This window comes from Akanthomyces muscarius, chromosome 1, assembly GCF_028009165.1.
Source record: "Akanthomyces muscarius strain Ve6 chromosome 1, whole genome shotgun sequence".
Classification (NCBI taxonomy): Eukaryota; Fungi; Ascomycota; class Sordariomycetes; order Hypocreales; family Cordycipitaceae; genus Akanthomyces; species Akanthomyces muscarius.
The window spans coordinates 3,410,940-3,435,694 of record NC_079241.1 but is presented as its reverse complement, the minus strand read 5'-3'; the positions used below and the strand labels follow the sequence as shown (position 1 = coordinate 3,435,694).

At 56.1% G+C, this 24,755-nt stretch overlaps 9 protein-coding genes across 9 annotated transcripts; 5 read left to right on the top strand and 4 right to left on the bottom strand.

Moving 5' to 3' along the window:
- Window positions 1-3,360: 3,360 nt before the first annotated feature.
- LMH87_006140 (uncharacterized protein) lies at window positions 3,361-3,760 on the bottom strand (the record flags this gene model as incomplete). Its single annotated transcript, XM_056203979.1, has 3 exons — window positions 3,361-3,397; window positions 3,491-3,510; window positions 3,608-3,760. 3 exons carry the CDS (start codon window positions 3,758-3,760, stop codon window positions 3,361-3,363), a joined length of 210 nt encoding a protein of 69 aa, XP_056059381.1.
- Window positions 3,761-6,964: 3,204 nt separating this feature from the next.
- On the top strand, window positions 6,965-7,266 carry LMH87_006139 (uncharacterized protein; the record flags this gene model as incomplete). Its single annotated transcript, XM_056203978.1, has 2 exons — window positions 6,965-7,004; window positions 7,055-7,266. The coding sequence occupies 2 exons, from the start codon at window positions 6,965-6,967 to the stop codon at window positions 7,264-7,266; spliced, it is 252 nt and encodes an 83-aa protein (XP_056059380.1).
- Window positions 7,267-7,633: 367 nt separating this feature from the next.
- Window positions 7,634-11,262, bottom strand: LMH87_006138 (uncharacterized protein; the record flags this gene model as incomplete). The annotated part of the gene is made up of 2 exons (XM_056203977.1): window positions 7,634-11,146; window positions 11,257-11,262. 2 exons carry the CDS (start codon window positions 11,260-11,262, stop codon window positions 7,634-7,636), a joined length of 3,519 nt encoding a protein of 1,172 aa, XP_056059379.1.
- A 526-nt stretch (window positions 11,263-11,788) lies between these two features.
- Window positions 11,789-12,832, bottom strand: LMH87_006137 (uncharacterized protein; the record flags this gene model as incomplete). Its single annotated transcript, XM_056203976.1, has 1 exon — window positions 11,789-12,832. One exon carries the CDS (start codon window positions 12,830-12,832, stop codon window positions 11,789-11,791), a length of 1,044 nt encoding a protein of 347 aa, XP_056059378.1.
- Window positions 12,833-14,426: 1,594 nt separating this feature from the next.
- Window positions 14,427-15,431, top strand: LMH87_006136 (uncharacterized protein; the record flags this gene model as incomplete). The annotated part of the gene is made up of 2 exons (XM_056203975.1): window positions 14,427-14,654; window positions 14,745-15,431. The coding sequence occupies 2 exons, from the start codon at window positions 14,427-14,429 to the stop codon at window positions 15,429-15,431; spliced, it is 915 nt and encodes a 304-aa protein (XP_056059377.1).
- Window positions 15,432-18,042: 2,611 nt separating this feature from the next.
- LMH87_006135 (uncharacterized protein) lies at window positions 18,043-19,228 on the top strand (the record flags this gene model as incomplete). The annotated part of the gene is made up of 4 exons (XM_056203974.1): window positions 18,043-18,288; window positions 18,344-18,349; window positions 18,608-18,623; window positions 19,224-19,228. The coding sequence occupies 4 exons, from the start codon at window positions 18,043-18,045 to the stop codon at window positions 19,226-19,228; spliced, it is 273 nt and encodes a 90-aa protein (XP_056059376.1).
- A 419-nt stretch (window positions 19,229-19,647) lies between these two features.
- On the top strand, window positions 19,648-21,333 carry LMH87_006134 (uncharacterized protein; the record flags this gene model as incomplete). Its single annotated transcript, XM_056203973.1, has 3 exons — window positions 19,648-21,054; window positions 21,102-21,254; window positions 21,304-21,333. The coding sequence occupies 3 exons, from the start codon at window positions 19,648-19,650 to the stop codon at window positions 21,331-21,333; spliced, it is 1,590 nt and encodes a 529-aa protein (XP_056059375.1).
- A 770-nt stretch (window positions 21,334-22,103) lies between these two features.
- LMH87_006133 (uncharacterized protein) lies at window positions 22,104-23,396 on the top strand (the record flags this gene model as incomplete). The annotated part of the gene is made up of 1 exon (XM_056203972.1): window positions 22,104-23,396. One exon carries the CDS (start codon window positions 22,104-22,106, stop codon window positions 23,394-23,396), a length of 1,293 nt encoding a protein of 430 aa, XP_056059374.1.
- A 286-nt stretch (window positions 23,397-23,682) lies between these two features.
- Window positions 23,683-24,644, bottom strand: LMH87_006132 (uncharacterized protein; the record flags this gene model as incomplete). Its single annotated transcript, XM_056203971.1, has 2 exons — window positions 23,683-24,472; window positions 24,580-24,644. 2 exons carry the CDS (start codon window positions 24,642-24,644, stop codon window positions 23,683-23,685), a joined length of 855 nt encoding a protein of 284 aa, XP_056059373.1.
- Between the last annotated feature and the right edge of the window lie 111 nt (window positions 24,645-24,755).

Below are 24,755 nucleotides of genomic sequence, written 5' to 3'. Positions count from 1 at the left end.
GCAGAATAATAGTGAAAGAAGTGCCCCAGAACCATGTAAGAAGGGGGGACAGCGGTAAGAAATACGGTCAGGGTGGAGTGGTGCAAGGAATCAGTTGGCAACTTGGAACAGTCACCCCAGACTACCTAGATCCCTGTAGAATCGCAAGACGACACGGCTGGCGACTTTTGCTGCTGTGCGCTGGATCAGGCAGGTTTCTCTTGGACTTGGTTTGGGCGCGTCCCGTGCAACCAGCCTATTCAGTCTGATGTTGTTCAGGAGGCGTACGTGCTGGGAGGAGACGATATCCGCTCGTCTGCGACCCTGTCGATGCGCCCGCACCTTGGCTATTGTTGTGATTCTTTGAATACTTGTACTAGTAAACTAGGTAATTCTGGATGCGATGGAACAGAGGCCTGGACGGCTCTAGTGGTGTGATGGCGTCCCGCCTTGGCTCGATGGCTGGCCTATCTCAAAGGCAGCAGTGCGCGATGGCTTGCAGGCGTGCACGCTGTGTAAGTCGAGTCTGGGTGTGTGACGCGGATAGAGATGAGGCCCCCTCCCCCCAGTCCAGTGGGTGGTAGTCGGCTCGCGATTTGAGATGCTGGAGTGCCCGATGACTGCGGCGGCGGTGAGTCAAACAAAGAAAGCGTAACCTGAGGCTGGCGATGGCCGCTTGGCTGCCCGGACGGTCTGCAGTTTGTGGACGCGCGTGACGGGCGAGGCAGCGGTCGGTGATTTGGTGCGACAATGGTGATGCACGGCCAAGATTCATACGAGGCTCTCTACTCAAGGCGGCCAAATAAACTCGGAAGACTCGTTAAAGACATGCATATGCAGCAGATGGCTATTTGCTGGTGGCGTGTTTTCTCTGTGATGTCTACTTGCACCATGCAGCTGGCAGCAAACGAATCACTGTGCGCTGCCTTGTTTGTCGCCACCCGTTCGTTGCCACCCGTTGCCTCTTTATTTCTCTTGTATACGCTCACCACGGACCGAGATGCAGGTGTAGACGAAGACGCCGCTCTCGCAGACGAGGCCAAGGAAATGAACCAAATCCTCTCTTCCACGCATCACGATGGCTGACCATTAACCATCCTTTTTGTCCGACTAGTTTTCAGGCAAACATGCGGCTTCTGCCGGTGGCTATTCCGACGAAAGTGCCGTGGCAAGATACCTGCCACCCAGCCTGATTCCCAGAATATCTGCAAAACTGCCGTTCGATGCCCTGGACGCCGCCACCATCCTGTTTGTGAATCTACTAGATGGAGGCGGAGCTAGTGAGCCTCAAAGTCTATTCAGCGCTGTCGCTATCCAGCAAGTCGGCCGCCTCTAGCTGCTGCCACGGCAATTCTGCCCCAGCACGCCCAGCACGCCCAGCACGGGGGTACTAAAAAAGACGCTGGTGGCTGTTGATTATTGAAAAAGAAAGAAATAAAGAAGAAGAAGAAACAAGGGAAATATAAGATTATAGTAGAAACAGTAGACTGCTTCTGCCTAAGCGGCGCCTCTTGCCACCTGCTTGCCTAGGTGTTTACCTGGCCCAGCAACCTGGCTCTGCTCTCGCCACGCATCACCAACCAACAACTGAAGATGCCCCGGCTGGCGCGGAACGCCGAACACCCCCCAAAGACAGCCCATAAACAGCCACCATGCCGTGATCCGTGGCGGCCTTCCGTCTTCCGTTTGCAGCGACGCCGACTGCTTGGCGGCACCCTGCTTCTCTCTGTGACGAGTCCCCGGTTCCAGGTACGAACACTATTAACTCTAGATCTCGCTTCTCGGAAATAGAGCAAAGCACCGGGGGAAAAAGATGCATTGCGCCCGGGAGCCTGCCCGCATTCGACGAAATAGAATGCATCAGAGCAAAGTGCCATATCATCCATCTGTCGATGGCGGTACGTAATCTGCCGAACTTGCTGTTTCCGGCGGCGCTACTAGTGCGGAATGGCCATTCAACCACCACTTAGTAACTTAGCCACGCTTCAGCTTGGCCCTTCCCAGCACGCTAGGTAATAAGCCGCAATTATTGGTGACCGCCTAATGATGTCGCCAAAGTATATCTTCCTTTACAGTATTTACAGTAGTTTTGTAGTAAAGTACAGCAGCCAGGTCAACGAAGGAGCCAGCTGTACTTGAAGTCGCCGGACGACGTTTTTATAGCGCTTGAACGATTTCCTCAAATTTGTGCTTTCAAGTACTTCAGGCAAGCTGAACAATCGAGGCGTTCCTCGTGATGCCGTCTACATCCGCTCACGTACTGCGTTGAGAGGCTCAAGCAAAAACCTGCCATGGACAATAGGGGGATGCGCAGGAGCCACGATAGGCCAACCACATGAATTTCCGACACAAATTATCCTCATCTCCTGGGCGTCATTTTCTTCTTTGTCCACTCGAGGCTGAGAAATGGCGGTCTGATCTGCGCGCGTGCACTTCGGATGCTCATCTTCGCCTCAAAGAGCACTGAACGGAGCTGTCCTACCACAAGCGGCATGCCCGCTGTGGCAATACAGTGCTCTCCGCTCTCTTGTTATTACTGCAACCGGGCCCCATTGCCAACTGTTCAACAGCGGCGGCTCCCGTTATTGCAGACGACGCTGTCCATATCATTGTGTCGCTTCTATTATTAGCGCCCTCTACCTTGCTGTACCTTGCTGTGTGGCTGCTGCAAGACAGCATGGATGGGGGGTTAGTCCTGCGTGTCTGTCATTTCCCACTCCTCGAACAAGGGTGATCTACTGGTCGGCCACCCGGCCTCGAAAAGCATCGACATGCGGCCGGCCGTGGCCTGACGCCTTCATCAAACCGACGTTAAATCAGCTCAGGGTCATGCTCCTGTATTTCCTGTGTCACTGACTAGCTGAAGCAAGAGCCGAGTGACATACGCTGGCGTAACGTTTCCCCCTGTGCTTGAGAACGTATAATACGATTTTACGTACAACAGACACCCGTACCGAGACTACTATGACGACTGGGCCATGTCGCTCGCTGATCTCGTTGGCGGAATGCCTGCCGGCTCGTTCGAAGCAAGCCTGTCAGCGCCAGAGCCCAATCTAAGCTTATATGGCGCGGGCCAAGGATGCTCGCCCTACTGCGACTCCCACTTGTCTCTTCTGTCGTGGCATCTCGGCTGCTTGGTTTTCCCACTTTGGGCCTGCACTCCGGAGACTCGCAACTCCTGGCCAACCCCCCTTGTCGCAAGCCATCGTGACAGGCTGTGACACCGCCGAAGCCCATGAAGGAGGCCCAGTGCGTTTTGCTCTCTCGTTTTCGCCGCCGAAATCCTCGCTGCCACATGGAGGGACCCTGTTTTAAATGTGGATGGACGTGTGGTGGTGTCGTCTTGGTCTTGGCCACAGGTCATCCTGAGTCATACCCTAACTAGCTGCGCAACTTGAGCAGCCGGCAAAAGTCAATACTGAGACAATCAGCCTAACTTCTTGAACATTCGAATGAGATAGATGAAGCCTGGCGACTGTGGCTCGGCTGTCGCCATCATTGCATTACGAACCTGATAGGACCGAAAGTATCCTTTGAACTAGCACATTACCCTATTTGCTACTGGTACGGCATGTGCCGGGGGAGGGTCTTGTCAGCCGCTATCAAATAGTCTTGAAGCCACCGCAACTCTGGCCTTTCGTCGATCAACATCAGAGACGACGATGGCAAGCGCAACACTTCTAGGAGCCTCCGCAATTTTGCTGTCAACGGGCCGGATCCCAGGCCCTAGTATTACATCCATGTCTTCACACAAGCAGCCACGGAGGAGCCTCGCTGCCATGACGTAGTTTGACGTGTGCAACCATGTACTCATAGTGCCACCGTCAGGGAGTCTTGCCTTGAGTATAGGCTAGGCTGCAAGGCACAGCTTGCTCGTACGGTCAAGAGGATCTATACGGAGTACTAGGAGTTGTAGCCCGCAGCCGTAGCCGCAACATCTTATTTTGATGACACCAGGCACCATTGATCTCACCAAAACCAGCGATGAGAGGCCCTGTCCTAGCGTCTCGATGGCCCGAGTTGCCGCTAAAAGACTCGCTAGGAACCTGCATGGAACAAATGGAGTCGTTCCAAAAGCCTTCGAAACAGAGACGCTCAGCGCGCTTTGACCATGACATTCTCTCTCTCTTCACTGGTGTTAAAGTGGTTCCGCGACCGCCACGACCCTGACGACGGAGCTGGCTGTGTGGATATTGCCAGGCTTCGAGTTCAGGGCGAAATTGCGCGGACCGGTGGATGTCTCTCTTTCCTCGACAGAATAGCGACCCGGTTCCCCTCCTCATCTGAACATGTCGCGTGAGAGAAAAAGCTGTCACGATGCTACAATATCTCCGACCAGGCATTCGGCTTGGCGGCCCCCTGTGCCTTTGCCCAGTATCTACGCTAGGTGGGACGGCCAAAGTACAGATGCTACTAGCTGCAATGTTTGGAAAGCAACCACTGGGATGTTTGAGGAGGTTTCGTCCACACCGATGGATGGTAGGCAGATGGCAGGCACACGGTTGTATCTCGATGCTACCTTGACTGAATCAAGCTGTGGGCTCAGTCTTGGGCCGCAGAAGAATCTAGCTCGGCCCAGAGGAAGCATGGAACCCCCCCAAGACCACTAGCGAGTAAACCCATCAGACGCCTGCCCTGCATCGACCAGATCGGCCCTGTTTTTACGTTGCAGTGGCAGATGTATGGTGCTTGGCAGCCCTGTCCCAAAGTCCCGGGTATTGCGATGGGACTCCAAGTATCAGACACCGACGACGGCAATTGCCCGCGGCATCGCTCGCCCTGAAGACCGCATCTGAGAGGAGAAAAATTGGCCGCGCAGGTTTCATCTTTGTGTCGACTCTCCTTTTGATGTGTGTCACGGCTAGTTTCCAGAGCCCTACGAGAGATACGGCTGTATGCCTGGCTGTGCCTGAGGAAGGATAAGCAATGAGGTGACAAGTGGCGGCATACCTCCTGCTTCTTCCGCCGACGTTGGCCGATTTCATGCATGCATTTGTTTCTTTTCATTTCCGATCGCTCGTACCGGTGCCAATGCTCAGCACATGGCTGCAACTCCAAACATTACACGGAACACTGGGATCGGAGACGCATCCCAAAAAAGAAACGCGCTAAGAACTGGTTGCACAGAGTCCGCCTCCCCAGCGCTGTTCGGCGTCACCGGTTCGGGTTCCCACCTCTGCCGAGGCTTACGGATGGGCGACCGCGGACATGGTCCGCATATCTACCAAAGCCCTGTTGATTTTCTTTGGATGCCTTGTCCTGCCTAATAGGACAGAGACAGAATAAGTATTATAGGTATTGGTATCCGTAAAAATGCGGCATTCGCGAGACCAGACTGTGGAAACTTGGCAACGGCGGCTTCCGAGGACCCAGCGCTACCGCATTTGGACTCTATTGGCCGGGTTTCTATTATTAGCCCAGTCGCCCGGGACCAGAACAAGTCCTCTCTGCAATCTGGATGGACGAATCAAATGGGCTACATGGATGTTTCTTCTATTTTGTTTGATAGTTGTTATAGAAGATCAAGCCGCTACTCGCCGCAGCGTGGCTCGTCGCCAAGCTGAGGACGTGGTCTGGGCTGCTTGACGGTGTGACGGCATCTTGATTCAGCCATGTGCTCACGAGACCCCGTACCGGATGCCCGGTTCCTGCTCAAAAGGCGGGAGGGCACACATGGCAGCCACAGGTCATGAGCACGCGCGAGAGCCTGTAAGTTGCGCCCGTGGCGTCTATACTCCGAGACGTATTGGCGTACGTTGGCGCCAAGCCTCGCAGAGTCATAAAGAACTCAAAATATACATGACCCTCATTGGGGAATGACATTTTTGGCTGGGGCTGGCCGGCCGAATTTTCTCTCGTATCCGCGGGGAGCGGACAAGCCATGTATTCTCTATTACTTATACAAGGACTTACAAGACAGTCTGACTCTGTTGGCACCGCAGGTCGACCACTCTGCCTCTGATGTGTTGTAGACGGTCAATTGTTTTTTCCGAGTGACCACATTTCGAAAGCATGATTGACTCTCGAGTGCTGCCATATTCGGGGCTGTAATGGCCCGATGCAAACTGGGCTGCTCCAGTGCCCTTCTGTTCGATTTTGGCAACAGTCTCTCAAGACGGCCCTGCTGCTGCCGAGGCCAACGACGATGAGCCCACATTCTGTTGGCAAGTGTATAAGTGGCAAGGGCTGCAAGAAAGGAAAAGTAGCCAGACGTAGACACGAAGGGCTTGTTTTCAAACCCCTGCGTCTCGCTACTACTGCTTTCCATTTTCGCTTCTAAAACAATGTAGATCGACAACACGCCGTCTAGAAAGAAACTGTAGAATCTACAGTTCGGGGATAATGCACTGTAGCCGCCCGACTTTTTATCGAGAAGTATCGAGAAGAAATGGCCAATAGCTATAAGATAGGATGGACAACAGAAATAACGAAAAGGAGTAACAGCAAAGAATAAGCTGTTATAGGAAGAATGGTGCCAAGTTTACCGCTAATTTCGAAAGGCCGTTAAGAAAAGTGGTGTGCTGTGCTGGCTATCTTTGCTGTTTTGGTTTTCATCCTTGACTAGAGGAAAACTTTCAAATTATGCTGAAATAGAGCGGCAGTACACTTCAATAAATCGCTTGGCAACGAATCATCGGCATCTAAAACCCCAAAAGCGACTACTAGATATGTGAGCATCAAGTTGGTTTAAAGCGAGTCGATCCTCTTAATGCTCGTATTCGCGCCTGATCATGTTGACAAAGTCGATAATGAAGTGAAAGTTCGAGGCCACGGTCTGCCACAACAGCCACAAAAGTAACAAGAGACAAATGAAGAATAACCCCCTTCCACCCTCTTCTCACGCTTTTCCTCTTCTTTAAACATCTGTTGTCCACTACCATTTTACGAAAAATTGTCATCTCAGAAAACTTGTACCAATTTTGGCACTCTTTTGCTCCAATTCACCTGCATTACAAAACCGCACCCCACGACTATTCACACCACAATGGACGACTACTACCCAGAGGAGGTGGTGCACCAAAACCGTAAGTTTTCTGTGTGTCTGTTAGCGCCCATATACTAAGCTTTTCAAAAGAAGACCTGCTCGTCCTCGCCTGTGGCGCTGCGCTGATTTTCACCGCCCACTTCCGGTTCTGCGTTGAAGGACGACAAGATCGGCCTCATGCGTCGGAACTTGATCGTTGGTTCACATTCATGATGTGGCTTCTGGCACTGTTCATTAGTATCATGCTCGGGCCCGCGTTTAGCTTGGCCATCATCATTCTAGTCGTCACCCTAATCGTATAAAGATTCTTCACCGCAAGCAGAGCAAGGTCAGGCGAAATGTCAAGACGTATATTGCCCTCACTTTCATCCTGTTGGCTTCTGGTGAAACTTGGTTTTCACGTTTCACTTTATTTTCCCGTGTTTGTTATTTTTCGTTTTTCCTGCGATTGGCAGCCGCTTCTCTTCGGCAAACAACCACGTTACAAGATAAAACCTCTCGCGGCTTGACCCTACAAGCCAAATGACTTTACACAAAGCCCTCTTGATTCCATAATCTTCTCTATTTCCTGATTTTCTTCCATTCCTATCCATTTTCCAGCCTGTGATTACTCAATCATCATCATTTGTATTCGTAAATGGCAAATTAAAGCATGCGGTTGCTGCGGAATCAACCTGACTCCAGGCGCCAAATCTCCAGCCCTACGCCCGCAACCATCACCGATCGTCGTCGGGAGTCACCACTTCCTTCCAATACGACGACATCGCCAGCGTCCGCCACGCCGCTGTACGTTTCGCCCAACAATTCCATCCCGTCGACGCCCTCGCGCATCCTCCATGTCTTGACCCATTGGTCGTTGCTCACGCTCACACACCTTGTTTCCCCAGTATTACTACTATTCTGCTCTTCTTCCAGGAGAGCTATTCCCGTAATGGCCGCCGCGTGCGCTCTCCTCACCATGGTGCCAAGCTCGGCCTGGTAACAGGCCAGCCCTGCAGCGGCAGTGGAGTGTTCCTCCTCCTCTCGCTTTAACAGCGTCCATGCAAGCGCATTGTCGTCTCCGCCCGTCACGATGCCGGACCCGCGACGTCCGCCAGCTAGCCTCGTCATGGCCAGGCTCTTGACACTGCTCTGGTGCACCCTAAGCGTCTGCATGAGCTCGTACTTCCCACTGCTGCTGCTGCCGCGCCAGAGCGCGATGTGGCCGTCCGTCGACGCCGTGACGACGTGCAACCCGCCCGTCGCGTCACTCGTCTCCAGATGCCGCGCCTGCGTCAGACAGGCACCAGTATACAAGCCCTCGCAGACGAGCGCGAAGCCGCCTGCCGCCGTGTAGCGGTACGTCTTGAGCGCCGAGTTGGAAAACGCCATGGTGACGAGCGTGCTGCCTTGTCGCTCGTCGCCGCCGCCGTCCGGCGACACGTCAAAGTCCATGATCCGGAGGTCGCCCACCGGGCTCTTGTCCGCAAACACGCCTTCGCAGACGACGGCCACGCGGCCCGCGTACGCCGAGTCGAGCGTCCGCACGCGCCACGCAAAGAGCTCCTCGTTGCCGCCGCTGGAGAAGAGGTGCTCGTCGCCCATCCACTGCAGCTTCTGCAGGCCGACCACGTGCCGCTTCAAGTACGCCCTGTGCTGCATCATTGCCACGCCGCCACCAACATCGGGCTCCCAGAGCCGGATGCTCGTGTCCTCGGCGCCCGTCGCCACGTAGCGCCCAGCCGCCGCCAGCGAGCGAATTTCGCGCCCGTGCTGGCCAAGCCGCACCAGCTCGTAGAAGACGCCGCGCTGCGAGTGCACCACGAGCCTGGACGTGCGCGTAAACGCGAACCGCACCCGGCTGGCGTCCTGCGCGTCGTAGGCCAGGCGAAAGGTGCGGTGTGCGCCGCCGCAGTCCATCGTCGCCAGCTCCTCGCGGCGCGTCTCGTTCCACACCACAAAGTCCTTGCTGCGGAACCCGTACAGGATCAGCTCCGGCGCCGGGTCGTCGGTGAACCACGCGCCCTCGATCCACGGCCCAAACGGCGGCGCCGTCTCGTGGAGCAGCGTCATGTGCGCGGCGCCATCCTCGCCATTGCCAACGTGGAGTTGGAAGATGCGATACTTGCCGTCGCGGCTGGTTGTGAGGATGTACTTTGTACGACGGGCAGCCGGTGCCGTTGGACTCGGCGGCAGTGGTACAATAGCGGTGACAGCGTCGCCGCTGGCGGGAGGCAGGTTGAGGATCGGGCGGAATGCGCCGGTGTCAGCATCTCGTCGTAGAAGCGCGATCCAGCCGTGACGAGAGCCAATAGCTAGTAAGTCGTCGATGCGCGCGGCCGAGATGGCGACGAAGCGGCTGTCGAGACCGACAATCTCCTCCTGGCTCTTGACCGCGCCCGTCTCCCGGTCTATTGTGAGATGGACCGAGGCGGCATCGCGGTGCAGATGAATAATGGCTTCTGCATCCCCCGCAGCTCCCTGGAAGGTCTTAGACAGCGTATTCATCTCCACCACGCGACCTGCGAGAGTGGCTGCCTTGACCATGCGCCTGTCGCGCAGACCAAAGTAGTACACCCCGCCGGTGATGGAGCCCAGCAGAGCGCCGCCGTAGGATACAGTCTTGAGGGCGTAGATATTCTTCATGTCCTCGCGCGTAGCCTCGTCCTCCACGGAGAGCTCCTCCCAGGTGGCGTCTTTGCCGTCAAAGGTAGCCAGCAGCACTTTGCCCATGTTGCTCACGGCCAGCAGGATGTCGGGCGTGACAAAGTCATATCGACCAATAACTTCCTTGCGCTGCTTAGCTCCCGCTTGAGGCGGCTCTGTCGCCAATACAATGTCGTCAATTTCCCACGTTTCTGCACCGTTGTACGTCTTGGTGTTCCCGGCCACATCGGCCGTGTCCTTGACGAGCGTGATTTTGCTGTCCGCGCCGCCGGCCAGGACATGTGTCGTCGCCACGCCGTCCTCTACGCTGCAAAAGATGTTCCTCGACCACAGGTGTTTGCCGTCGTGTAGCGTATACGTCTTGCTGTGGACGAGCGCTGCGCTTTGCGGCATCTGCAGCGCGGCCACAATATCCACCGTCCACTTCTGCACCGTTGCATCCTCGCCAAACGAGTACACAGACAGCAGACCCTTGTTCTCTGCGCCTCCCCAAAGCTGTCTCTGGGAATCTGTGAGTGATGTAGTGCTGGGAAGGCCGAACCTTACGCCCCAGATGCGAGATGCGTGACCCATGGCCGTTGCGACAGGCGAGAGGTCGGCACGACCTTTGGCACCGGCGCCGTCTTCTCCATACACCGCCGGCGCGCATCGAAATCCCGTGTCTGACGCTTCCACCTTTCCCACTGCATCCAACACTGCCACATCTCCCTCCCCAGCTCCGCTCTCCGTAATGTTCCATAGCCGAATTGTGCGGTCGTCGCTGCAGCTCGCCAGCAGCCGCACCGCAGATCCATCCGGCATCTCCATCAGCGGCGACATGTGCACGCCAAAGATCGACCCTTCGTGTCCCGACAGCGAGTACAGCATCCTCGGCCTGGTCGTCTGCTGCGTGCGCGGCGACGAGTCGGCGTCAAACGTGTGCATCCAGACGAGAATGTCGCCAAAGACGGTGCCCGCCGCGACGAGCACGTCCGTCGGTGACGTCCAGCATACGTTGGCCGCGTACAGCATGGGCCGCGACGGCGATACCAGCGTTGACGACAGCACGGCCGTGGCGGCGTGCTCGTCGAAGCGCACGGTGATGACCTCGTTGTGCGCGGTCACGAGCACGGCGAGGTTCTCGTCGGCTATAGATATGGCGCCGTCGTAGATCCAGTCCGGCGCACGCAGGCGCGCCACTCGTTTTGACGGGCTCGCGCTCCCTTGACCCTGTAGATCCAAATCTGAAACTTTGAGCATGGCGACAGAAGAGCCGCCCCAAAGTAGCACACGGCCAGCCGACGGATCACTGCCCTCAGGCTGGTGCACGTAGATGCCGTGGATGGGCTGCGCGCTCAGTATCCGTACACGCGCCAGGGGTTTTTGTACATCATGCTTCGCAGAGACGTTGTCATTGCCAGAGACTCGGTAGACGACGAGATCCGTGTCCTCGCTGGCAAGCACGTGCAGGGCATTGCTGGCGGCATCCCTATAAAAGGCCACGGCGGTGATGGGCACCTGCGCGAGCTCCCTTTTGAGCTCCATGGCATTGCTGCCCTAAACTATGTTAGCATCTTATATGATTTCTTATAAGCCCAAGATCGTATGAGATCATGCCTGCTGTTGGGCTGGATGGCCGCCTGGTAGGTTGCGGCGGTTCAACGTACTGCCATTGTGGAGGGGCACAACTCCTCAAACTGTGCTGTCATGGGGTAGCGCCGGCACACGCATGCAGCATCAGCCGTCCGAATTCACAATGTGTTTTTTGTTTTTAACAAGGTTAGTTACGTCTGCTTGCCTGCCATCTAGTCGCAGAGCTTTGTCGTGTGACGAGTTGTACAGAGCTCAAAAATTTGCTCCACAGCAAAGTTCTGGATGGTGCAAAGTAGGTGGCTCCAGGCCGCCGGCGTGCCTGGACTCACAGAAATGCAGTTGGACTACGCAAATTATACCGCATTTCACCATGGGCGTTTCATAATTTACATATGAATCTGATGGTTCGTTATATTGTGATAGCGTTAATAAATTCTAGTGCGGGCTGTGCCCACTATCTATGCGCGTAAAGATATCTGTCCGTGATCATGAGCAACGTCAAGCGACGTATGCCGTTTCCAAAAAAAAAAACGCCAGTGTCTAAACTACTATTTTCGCTCGAAAACAAGGGTAAAAGGAAAGAAGCACAAGAGGCGGCCGGCCTGTTTATGCGCGGTGGGAGTAAGGCTCGTAAGCCAGATCTGAGCGGCCGTTGCCGGCAGGGTAGCGAGCCGGCTGGCCATTGTAGTAGGCGCTATTGTTGTAGCCGGCGTGGTGCGCGGGCTGCTGCTGGAAGCCCGTCATTTCGTGCTCGGTTCCAAGAGGGGCGTAAGCGCGCGTGGGCATGAGCTTCTCGCCATCGCCATAGCTGTCACGGTTGCGGACGCTACGAGCGCGACCGTGGTCGGGCTTGCAGCAGCAAATGGTGAAGACCCAGAAGAGATTGGCACCAAGAGCAAAGGCGGCAGCAATCCAGATGGCAGCCAGGAAGCTAGTCTGAATACCGCCCTTGACGCCGTAGACCTTGGCAGTGGCCTCGACCGCGCCAACGACCGCAGCAGATGTTCCGGTAGCGAGACCAGCAGCAGCGAAAACAAGTATAGTAGTAATGCAAGCAATAAGCCAGGTGAGACAAGAGATGACGCGCGAGCAGCTTGCCAGGATGCCGACAAGCAGCTCAACACCAAGCAAGACAAGGGCAGCAATAAAGGCAATCTCGGTAACCTTCATGACAGTGCGGAAAGCCTTGATGGGCTCCTGGATGTCCTTGGGCAAGGGAAAGCTGACACCAGCCTGGCTGTCAAAGTTCTTGAGGTAGGTATCGTTGAGGGTGTGGGAGGCCCAATCGAACTGGGGGCTGGTGCAGTTGCGCTTGTTGTCCTTTGTGTAGCAGAAGCCCCAAAGGTCGACCTCGAAGACGTAGTCGATGTTGAGCTCCTTGGCAGTGACGTTTTGGCCGCCCGTCGCTTTGTCAAGCAGGCCGTCGATGTCGATGCCGAGGTCTTTTCCAATACTGCTCACGTCGACGCCGGCGTCCTTGGCAATACTCTCGAGGCCCGCCCTATCGAGCGTCAGGTTTCTGGTGTCGACCTTGAACATGAATGTGTTGTGGTGGGCGACGCCGGCGAGGGTGGCGTAGAGGAGGGCGGCAATCGAGGCGATTGTTAATAGAAGTGGCAGAGCCACGCAAACGACACGGCCGACGGCCATGGTTGTGGTTGTGGAGGTGTGTGTGAGAGTGTGTGGTGTGTGTGCGTGGTTGCCTGGGTGCTGCGTGTGTTGTTGATCTATGCTCTGTGTAGATGCAGATCGTTTAAGAATCGAGAGTCGCGGCCGAGTTCGTAGGAGAGTAGAGAGAGGCTGTGAGCTCGAGATGGGCTAAGCGATGCAAGATGAAGATGCAAGATGAAGAGCGACGAGATGCAAATGATAAACAAGACAATACGGTAGATGGGAGGGAACAGAAAAAGAGTGGGAGGATGACGGCTCGTTTATATGATGTGCATGTGAGGCTGCGTAACGGAAGCAACAAAGGGACAGGCCATCAGAGTCAGCCCAAGCAGCAAGGTACACCCACTGTATTTACATGTCCATGCCCAAACAAGGTAGAGCGGATGCTTTCTTTAGCGGGGAATTGGGGCTGGCACTGGTCAGTGGTGTGGTCCAGGGGTGGTGGCGCAGCTGCTTCGTGGCAGGGCACCGCTATAACAGGCAATGCACTGCAGTCTGCGGGATAAGGTAAGTAGCGGCGCGGGATGATGATGTATGCTGTGCTTTAACAAAGAAAATAAGCTCAGCCTCCACTTCCGAGAAACCTCAACTTGAATCGACATGATGCGCAACACAGCAGCCGACGTTGTACGAGTTGATCCGTAACATGGCTACCGGTACCAGCGACGTCCCCCACTGGGCAGCGGCAGACAGTTTCGTCTATGTTGGCACTCCAATACGGATAAGTTGCTGACGAGTTTGAGACTTTTTATTTAGCGGGGTCCAGCACCCAGGGGGGCTGCCTCGCACCTCTTTCGCAGCCTTGATACAGGCACCTACCTGCCTAGGTACCTAGGTACCTAGGTACCTAGGTACCGTTTAGGTAGTGCTCACTGGAAATCTCAGAAAAGCCTGCTGCCAGCCCACTAAAAATAAAGCACCGCCAGGCCTCGCGCCGCACCAAGAGCACTTGCGCTGCGCAGATTCTTACCAAGCCAAGCACAAGCCCCTGGTTATTATTAGCCCACCTGCCACCCATCCCAGGCATGACTGAGCCGCAGCCAGCGAGACATGACGTTGGTCGGGTCACCAGCTGAGGCTGACACTGCAGCGAGCAGCGCGGCCGTCGCGCTGCGGTATCTGCGCGGTATTCCACATGGGGATAATTCCATTCAATCCTAACACTTGTTCGGAAATGTGACTTTAATCGCTTAATCCCTTTTGAGACTTTACTGCTCATCTCCTACAGCCCTCTTTATTACCAGCTGTCGTCCGGTGTCTGAGTACTTGCTCCCGGTACACCGTGAGTACTAGCAAGCTGGCATCTGGTACCGCGCCAACCACCTAAACCTTCTGGCCCACATTAGCAGAACCCACGTTCGTAAATACTCGCCCAGACAAGCATGAACACCACTCGCCACGCAACCCTCCCATACGGAACTCTGCCGCTCGTATTATCCAGTGTGCCAGCCACTTATCAGTAGTCTCTTTCTGCAACATCCGATCTGCCAGTTGCCGCGTCAGCGATCAAGAAATGCCAATCTAGGTTCCCCCCATTGAACCACTCATCGAATGCAACCTTTTGATCGCCGCCATGGCCAAGCGGAATCTGCTGCTGTGCTTTGATGCCTTTGGCACGCTATTCACGCCCAAAGGCTCCGTAGTCCAGCAGTATGCCCACGTTGCGCGGCAGTGCGGCATCGCCAACTTTTCCGATAATCAGCTGGAAGCGCATCTCATGGCCGCGATTCGCCAGGAGCGCAGGCTCAATCCTAATTACGGCAAGGCCGCGGGTCTTGGTGCCACGCGATGGTGGACAAATGTATCCGAATGCCCTTCGCAGCCTCGCTTCTTTGTTAGGCCGGAGCCTCAACCATGCTAACCAGGAGTCGTGCTTCAAAAAATCGAATAGATTATTCATACAACTTTTGCACCACTGATTCGAGAAAATCAACCGTTCCCACCAGCGTTGGTACCGTCGCTCATTCGCCGATTCGCTTCAGACGAGGGATATGAGGCTCAGCCCGACCTTGTCCCCGCACTGCGGGCGTTGCGTCGCCCCAAGTCGCAGCACGGGTTCGACAGGGTCGTCATTGGCGTCGTGACCAATTCGGACGATCGAGTCCCCAGCATCCTGTCCTCCTTGGGGCTAAACGTCAGCCCGTTACGCTACGGATCCGAGGAGGCAGCCAGTCCTCGTCCGGGGGACGTCTACGATGTCGACTTTCACTGCATGTCGTACGACGTGGGCTATGAAAAGCCAGATGTGCAAATCTTCAACGCGGCAGATTCCATGTTGGCCAGGATTATCACGGCGCGAGAGGGAGAGGCGCCGAGGCTGGAGCAGGCACAGAGCTGGTGCAAAGTGTACGTCGGCGACGAGCACGCCAAAGACGTCGCTGGGGCCACCAATGCTGGCTGGCATCCCATCCTGCTCGACGCTGACTCGCAGGCCTCCGAGGTGGCCAGGCTCGAGGACTGCCCAGGCCAGTCTCTAACTGACGTGTTTCAACTTCATCCCGTCGTACGCGTGCCGTCGATTCGGGCGTTGGCGTCGTGGCTATCTCGGCCCGAATGGCCGTCGAATCAAGAGCCTTGACGGAAATTTTTATACTCTTCTTGCAATTGCCGGACGGGATAGACCGACTTTGGTCTTCGTGGTGAAGGAATCATTCGTCAGCCGGCATGGCGCATGCGGGCACCTGCTGTGTACGCCCTCGCCTGTCCCAAGCCGCAGCAGCTTTGTACTATATATATCGCATGCAACACACTGCCACGATACACTTGAGCTGGTTCCGTAGAGTTGGCGTCGTGGCGTCTATCTGCGGAGCAGTGAAAAAAGCCAAGCTTTTGTTGCATAAAGGACAGTGGCTCTACCAAGAGTCTAGGCCTGTTGGCCTGTTGCAGGACAGGTAGAGCATAAATGGCTGTCAAAGCTCAAAAAAGCTAATTCAGTGACGGGACAGAAGGCCCGTGATTGCTTCAGCTGTGATATTACACGTTCGTCAATGTGCGTCATTGCACAGAGGATCGGCTCGTGGGTGCGGAATACGGCACACTGTTCCATGTAGTGTCCACCTGTCTTCCAACCGTCCAAGTGATTGGCACATAGCGACCACAATTAGCATCGTGTTTCTACAAAGTGTAGAATTTGAAACTTGCAGGGACGATCCAGATCAGATATGCAGGAGGTCTGATCCACCGATTCACATTGGAATTTGGTGCCCCTGGACGACTTAGCCGAGGTGGTTTCCCACACATTGGAAACATCCCGAAGCCGAAGATCTGCTTCATGCAGAGATCGGCTCTAAGAGAACATGCCTAGGAGATAGGACGAACCTTGGATAAGTGCATGAGCAGACTACCACATATTGCATACTTGGAAATAAGCAGATGACATGAGCTTGTGGCGCTAGTGCTGGTAAAATGGATGCGCGTCGCCAGGCACAGCTCTGCACCGCCACCATTTAGGCGGAGCGTCCTAAATTTAGAAGCCACGATGCCACGCCACCGGCTGCAATCTGGAGTTCTGAAAGACGATGTGCTGCGGTGGCATTTGAGAAATTCGGTGCGCGTGGCGCATTACAGGTCGGTGGCAGTCGGTAACTAGTAGCGACTTGGCCGGCACAGGGAGCTTGCAGGCTACTGGTAGTTAGCTACCAGTAACAACTGGCGTTAACCTGTAACAGGCGTTGGCGCAAATGCAACGTGCAGATTCATGTAATCTTGCTTTGTTGATGTCGGCTTTCGGGCGGACTTAGTCGGCCTTGATAGTACATGTTGATAGAATTTTGTCACGGATTTCTGCGGCGGTCGGAGATACGGGAGAGCTTACAACACAGTTTGAGTGCGTCGCAACCGATTGAGGAAGCTCGGGACTGGCGGCACGCCGGCCCCCGTGCGGTCCAGAGCGCCTCGAAAGTGTTCTGATGGGTATCAGGCAGCACATTCTTTCGCAACAGTAACACAGGATCAAGGCAACAGGACAGAGATGTGTCTGTGCCAGTATTTATCAGCTACGACCAAAGCAGGGTAGCCCAACGGTGTGTCCTGCGCACCGGCCGCTACATTTGGGCGCCGATAAGATTGAACTTGGCTGCCCGAAATTAATAGCCCTGTCGCGCATCAAAGAGTCAAGCTCCGTGTCGCAAGCGGTCAGCGAATCTGCAGGGCTCGTCAGCGTCCGTAGCGACATGCTCGACAGGGCTCACCCATGGAGATGTGTCGTGCGTTGGAGAAGTGTGACTCGAAATTCGGTCGCGTGGGACCAAGACCGTTGCCTCCGAAGAGACGTGCATCTCCGACTCCGTAGACGGCGACGGACGGCGAGGGTGGAGGGAAGAGGTGGCGCCGATTCCCTGGCACCGGTTGGCGGGCGGGCACAAGCCGGGTAGGAAAGGGAGAGCACAGAGCGTATCGAGGCGGCTGTGTCCCTTGGTCCCAGCTGGCAGCCTGTCGCTCGCTTTGGCTGTCGGTCAAGCGATGAGGATGGCGACAGCCCACCCAGGACAGAGCCGGAAAGAAAAGCAAGCAGAGACAGAGGCGTTGTTGCCGCAGAAGGGCTTCACAGAGCTGGCTGCAGCAGGGTCGTCAGTGGTTGGGGCCGTGGGCGGACGTGGGGCGCATCCCTGGTTAGTGTGGCACGCCCGCTGCAAAGAGCGCCGTGTCCGGACAGCTGGAGCGTGTTGGAGGGCGGTAGCGGGATATTAGCGGCCGAATGACCTGCGTGGACTTTGATGGCGTGTGTTCCAGACCCCAGGCCGTGAAGCAGAGCGACAAGGTTACGATGTCTGGATATGGAAGAAGAGGGAGCTGAAGCGTAGGACAATCCGGAATGTCGGGAGATGTAGGAGGTACGTTTGGCAGGCTGGCAGGTCAGCAAGGAAGAAGCAGAGGGAATGAAACGTGAGACGTGACAGCTGGCAGCTGGGCAGTTGTCATGGAAGGCCGTGTTAGTGGCTGGCAGTTGGCAGGCAGGCAACCGGGGGCAAACACACCTCGTAGCTACCTAGGTAGGTAGGTAGGTACCTAAAAGTTCCCCGCTACACCAGTCTCCAAGCTCGACTGTACCTGAGGTAGCCGCTATGCCCGCTGTATTCGCACCACCCGGAGCCGCCTGGGGAGCTGGTTGTCCGTAGGGCTGGCCGCTGTGGCCTTCGCCGTTTGTCCTTCCTTGGCTGTGCCGGAATTGGTCGCCTCAACACCAGAAAATGCAAGCTGCTGCATTCTCACCCGCCTCAAACGTAAACACATTCTCATCTGTATCCGACCGCCCGTCGCATCCGTCATCTCCTGCAGCAAAGACAAGGGACTCTAGGTCTAGCCTCGACATATTCCTTGGCCGGCGCCGGCTTGTACCCCCGCCGCCACCTCAGCCTACTGCTGTGCTCTCGTGGCTCTGCAGTGCTACGGCACTCAACCTTTTCGCTGGCGACACTCAACAACGACGGGACCTGGTAAACCGCCTACGCCTCTAGCTGCCGCCACACGCTAATCAGAAACCTGCTGGAGTTGGTGGTAGATTGATTGTCCGCCGCGCTGCGCTCTCTCGCTGCCTCTCTCGCTCGCTCGCTGGCTCGCTAGTTCCGACGAACAGAGGCACCACACTGTGCTGGAAACCTTAATCGCCGTCGCCGCTTTTCGCCCCCTCCTCCACTTCATATCGCGCCAAAAGCTACCAGAGTCATAAACTTTTGTCACACATCTCACACAGCACGCTACTTGGCTTCCTTCTCCATTGCCATCTTCTATCGCCCTTATTCTCCCATCCCCTAGCCATCATACGCGGTTGGTAAGTTCTGCTTCTTTCTCTTGCCATCACACGGCCGTCACTACTGGGTTGTCGAATTCTCTTTGCGCTGCGCTTTCGCCGAACCCGCTCCAGACATGTCGCTTTCTTGCTTCTACAGTTGACGTCTTGGTCCTTTGCACTGCCTCATGCTTTTCCCTTCTCAATCGCCCGCTCCTCGTTTGCCGACTTCATCTTTTGGGTCCCGGAGGAACACGAGGTGGCTGCCTCGCCTCTGTCTGTGGGTGCTTGTCGCTATTTCCGCCTGGGTCCCAGACAGCAGCTTCGAGACATTGGCCCAGGCTCTTTGAGACTGTATGACGCCTTGGCAAACCGTTTCTGTCCGCAGTCGTGTCGCTGCCTCTGCAGGTACATTGACGCGGCCACCTGTCGTTGCATTGCCTTGCTAGCTCTGTCTTGCATTGCCTAGCTCTGCCCGTCAATCTTCTCCCGCGAAGCCGCAAATCTGCTGCCGTTGTCGCCGTCGCAGTTTCTGCACAGCGACGCGCATGCTATATTGCTCGGCGCTGCCCCTCATTCCACCTCTCCATTCTCTTGCATCTTGCATGTAATGTCTCTGCTGACATGAACCTGTCGCTTTAGAATAGTTTCCGCCATTCCCGGACCCTGTCAATTTCTGCCCGCCTCGGTACCGAACCTTCTACCCTGCCCTGCAGCATCCGTCACAATCCCACGGGCTCTCCGACGTCATTATTGCTACCGTTTCGCTGCCAAAAATTGCTCTTTGTCCCCTGTCGCAACATCCCGTTCTGCAGCCGGATCCCCGTTACCTGCCCGGCGACGCATGTTTCGCCATTCAGCACTTTTTTGACGCCGATCGCCTCCTGCACCACCGCTCTTCCGCGACTACAAAATCTCTACCGACCCCAACAGAACTCTCCAAGCCTGGCATTTCTCCTCGAGAGCCTGGCTTCCCCTGGCAATTATTTTCGTTACCCGCTGACGGCTTAACGACGCCTGAGACAGCCACAGCGAACTCTGTCGTCACACGACCATCATCGCGGCCATGGGCAACCAAAGCTCCAAGCCCGATGGCGGGTCGCCTAAATCTGGCTCGGCCGACGGAAACCTTCAGTCTTACCCTTCCATCAGCAGAAGCGATACCAAAGAATCGTCCCGTTCATTCCGCTCGCTCAGGTCGAAGATCCCTGGGAGCTCCAAGACCGATAGCCCGAGAAACTCTACATTGCTCAGCAATGGTGACTCTGACAAGGGCCCTGATGCCGCCTCTGTCCGATCTGGCAGAAGTGGTCACTCAAGGACTCGCAGCAGTCGCGGCGAGAATACTCTCAAACACAGCTCCACCGACATGTCGATTGCTGACTCTATGCTCTCCAACGAGCAGCCGCCGCCCTCGCCCGTCCAGTCCAGCGCGAAGGCTGCTGGCAGTCTTCACGACGTGAGCGCTGCCCAGGCCAGTGGTGAGGTCGATCATGTTTCCGACCAGCCCCCTTCGGCAGCCGCAGCCAGCGCCAATACCCACCTGCAGTCTCCTGGGCAATCGATTCTGGTCCGTCGCGACAGCGGCAGCACTCAGGTGGTGCACAAGACACCTTCGGCCGAATCCACCAAGGCCGACAGCAACTCCAACGTTGCCATGTCCGAAATTAAAGACATGGATCTCGATGACTACATTAAGCGTCTTTTGGATGCTGGCTATGCCGGCAAAGTCACCAAGAGCGTGTGCCTGAAGAATGCTGAAATTGTTGCCATCTGTCAGCGCGCGCGCGAGGTATTACTCTCCCAGCCCGCTCTGCTCGAGCTCGATGCGCCTGTCAAGGTTGTTGGTGACGTGCATGGACAATATACCGATCTTATTCGAATGTTTGAAATGTGCGGCTTCCCTCCTATGGCCAACTATCTTTTCCTCGGCGATTACGTCGATCGTGGAAAGCAGTCTTTGGAGACCATCCTTTTATTGTTGTGCTACAAGCTCAAGTTCCCCGAGAACTTTTTCCTGCTCCGTGGAAACCACGAGTGTGCCAATGTTACACGAGTGTACGGATTCTATGACGAGTGCAAGCGAAGATGCAACGTCAAAATCTGGAAGACCTTCATTGACTGCTTCAACACCCTGCCGATTGCTGCCATCGTTGCTGGCAAGATATTCTGCGTTCACGGCGGTCTCTCGCCAGCACTGAGCCACATGGACGATATTCGAAACATTGCTCGCCCTACTGATGTTCCCGACTATGGTCTGCTCAATGACTTGCTTTGGTCCGACCCTGCAGACATGGAACAAGACTGGGAAGCAAACGAAAGAGGAGTCAGTTACTGTTTTGGCAAGAGGGTTATAACAGACTTCCTTGCCGTGCACGACTTTGACCTCATTTGCCGTGCACACATGGTCGTGGAAGACGGCTACGAATTCTTCAACGATCGGGTCCTGGTCACTGTGTTCAGTGCGCCAAACGTAAGTTGCTCTCTACGCATTGCAAGAACTGCACTAACATCGCACAGTACTGCGGCGAATTTGACAACTGGGGCGCCGTCATGTCGGTCAACTCGGAGCTTTTGTGCAGCTTTGAGTTGCTCAAGCCTCTCGACTCCAGTGCTCTCAAGAGCCATATCAAGAAGGGACGTAACAAGAGGCAACACATGCTTAACAGTCCTGTAAGTACCACATTTCTCAACTGAGCAAGCTCAGTACTAACATAAACAGCCCGCGAGTGTATACCCACAGAGCGTATAGTGAATCTTGTATTATTCAGTTACAAGTTGATTCATGCACTCAGATATGTCGTCGTCGCTCATTATAGTTCTCATTCCAGCGCGATGATTACCTCAGAGCTAGACTGAGCTCACCAGCACTCCCATCAGGGGTGACATCCCCGACGCCAGCGACAGGCGCCCCAAGTAGAAATGATGATCTAGTTGGGGGATCCGTGCAACAGAGCCGCACGAGTACATTACTATGGCTTTCGTGGACATTTACCTACATTTGCCCCTCTGGCTGTGTATGACTGGCGTTGGATGGCAATCGACGCGGATTGTCGATTGGCTAGGCGTTTTGTTTCTTTTGCTTTCTTGTAGTGCCACAATGATTGGGAAGATTTGACGTATAGTGGTTTGACCTTGCAGCTTTGTGCTATTAGTGCCCACCCTTCCCATGTTGGACGTGGCCGTGTTGAGATGCTGTATTACAAGGATGTTGGAATATACGATACTGCTGCACATTGGCATATGAATGCAACGGAGAGGGCCGTGAGTCCCGATGTAGCGGGTCATTTAGCACACCTCCCTTGAATTTCCTTAATATGAGAATCGCTATGAATTGAATTAAATACTGCATGAGAGCTGTAGCTATTCCCCTATAAATTTGTAGAAATTGTTGAAATCAATGGAGGCGTCGTAGTGGATGCTTAGTCACCGCCAACACCCCAGAAGAAATTTGGCCTGAGAGGAGCTCTGGAAATTTGGAGGCCAGCAGTCGACACAGGCACGCGCGCACACAACCACACAATGAGCCCGCCGACTTTTCGTTCGCTGGTCTGCTCTCGGGCCAGGCCAGAGCTTCTCAAGACGGGGCAGGCGCTCAGCAACTACTTTCGCGAGTTTTCCACGACGCAATCGCTCGCCGACGATGCCATCACCCCCAGCCGCAACAACGACAGCGACGGCCGCGGACGAGGGAACGCCCGCCAGCGCGGCCGTGCAGCGGCGTCGGCCATAAACACCATGGTCAAGAACAATAACCGCGGGCCGTCACCCAACGCACCCCGACCCACCGGTGGCAATGCTCCTGCCGCTGCCGGCGGCGCTGGAGCCCCCAAGGTGCTCGATGTCCGCAGCCTGCCCAGGGGCCTGGGTCGTGGTCGAGGCGGCTTCCGCGGCCGTGGCAACTCCGAGGGCCGTGGTGGCTTTCAAGGTCGTGGTGGCTTCCAAGGTCGCGGTGGCTTTCAGGGCCGTGGCGGCTCTGCTGCTGCCGAAGGCGGCTCTAACCGGTTCACGCAGGGAGGCGCCGGCCGGGGCAACGGACGCGGCGGACGTGGACGCGGTGGTGCCAACGCTCGCGGCGGCAGAGGCGGTCGCGGCAGAGGAGGTCGCGATCAAGACGGCCGTCCGCCTCGCAGGCGCGAAGACGCAATCGATCCCTTTGCGAAGATGGACGAGGCCGAGACGGCGTTTGACGCGGCGATGCGGTTCCGCCAGCCCGGCCGCTACAACCCGGTGCTAGACGTTGAGGACATCCTCGAGCACGCGCCCGCCGTGCCCACCAGCGCGCCCGGCCGCCGCGCCGCGGTCATGGAGAGCCTGCAGGCCATGGGCGGCGGCACCGGCGACCTGATTGGCAAGTCCACCGGCTACCTGCCCGCGTCCGTCGAGGGCCGCGTGCAGCAGGACGGCTTCGCCTTTTTCGCGACGCCTGAGTCGAGAGGCTGGGCCGAGGAGCAGATTCAGACGACCAAGAAGCACGCAGCAACGGCGGCGGCGGCCGAGGGTGGTGCTGCAGCCAAGGCGGATGAGACAACCATCTTCTCATCCGCCAGCGACGTCGTGCAAAGGGCAGTCCTCGGCAAGGCCGTGGCGGGGGAGCACGAGCCGCCGCGGTTCGCAACGGATGTGCATGGCGTCGTGCGCTCGCAGCACCTGCGCGCGGGCACGTACGGCCCCGGCGCCATGGCCATGTTTGAGAAGAAGCTGCAGAGCCTCGTGGGAGCTCCGAAGCCTGCCCCCGCTGCGGCGGCGAAGCCTGCGGCAAAGGCTGCGAAGCCGATCAAGGAGACGAACAAGGCCAAGGAAGAAAAGGCGTGAGAGTGCTTGTAGCTTGAGCTACGCACATGTATAAAACACACTGGACGAGGAATATCATGTTTGCGGTAGAGAACCGCATTCAGCGAGAAATATTTGATGGAAAAAAAGAGAAGAAATGGGTGTATCATTGCAGCTTGAGCTAAAGCTGTCTTGTTTTTATAACGCTCTCATCAATATACATGTACTATAGTATACAAAAGATTCAAAATGCAAAAGCATCACAAGTTCAGCCTTTACATCCATCCTGCTTGTCAACATGTGCCCGCCACCATGGGGGGCAAGGGATCTAGTGTCTGCCGACCTGCTTGACGCTCTGCGCCTCGAGGTTGTCAATCTCCTTCATCTTCTTGTCCTGCAGCTTCTGCACCTCTTTTTCCACCTTTTTCAGGGCGTCGGGCAGCAGCGCGCCGCTCTTGCGCGCCTCCTTGAGCGCCTTGTCGTGTCGGGTGCGGGCCTGCCGCACGCGCTCGCGCCAGCCCTGCGTGGCCTCCTTGATGCGCCGCACCAGCTCCTCGGGGCGCTCCATCTCGACGCGCAGCAGCAGCTCGAGCTCGTTGTCGTCGGCGCGCTGCGGCTGCTGGTTGAAGTCGGGGCTCGCCTGCACGGCCGACATGATGGGCTTGACGTAGGCCTTTTCGTTGACTAGCAGCGAGACGGTGCGGCCGGAGCGCGGGACGACCTGCGCGAGCTCGCGCAGCGGGAACGAGGTCGCCGCGGAGTCGTCGCCGCCGCCGCTGCCGTCGGGCTTGACGGGCACGGGCAGGGCGCCGAGCTGGTTCGGGTTGAAGCGCCCGCCGTGGAGCACGTTTTGGATTTGGGTCTGGAAGTGCGCGTCGACTTCGGCAAAGGCTGCCTCGACGGGGTCGAGATCGAGCGGATCAAAGCCGTCGCCGCTGCTTGTGGTGGAAGCGCTGCTCTTGCCTTTGGTGGAGGCGGCGGGCGTCAAGGAGGAGGAGGCTTTTGTCGAGGGTGTGTCGGGTTTGCGCTTCTTGAGGTGGGATGGTGATGTGCTGAATGGTTGGGCAAGGCGAGCGGACGCTGCTAGGGGCGCGGGTCGGGTGGAAGTAGTCATAGCCCTGCAAGAGTTCAGCTTGTTAGAGTCCTTGTTTCTTTGCGCAGCAATCGGTATGCGTAATGTTGCGGCGGCAGACCAAACCTTGGTCAGGAGGGAAGCAAAGTATACCGTTCAATGTGACCAACCGCCCGCAAACTGCGTGCAGCCTGGCTGGTAATGCGGGACAAAGACATGATGGCTGGGAGCAGTTCGAGAGATGAAAAGTCTGCGGTGTTGAAGGAGAGAAACGAAGCGCGGAGAAGTCAATTGCGACAAACAAGTAAGAACAAATCAAAGCTGAAGTC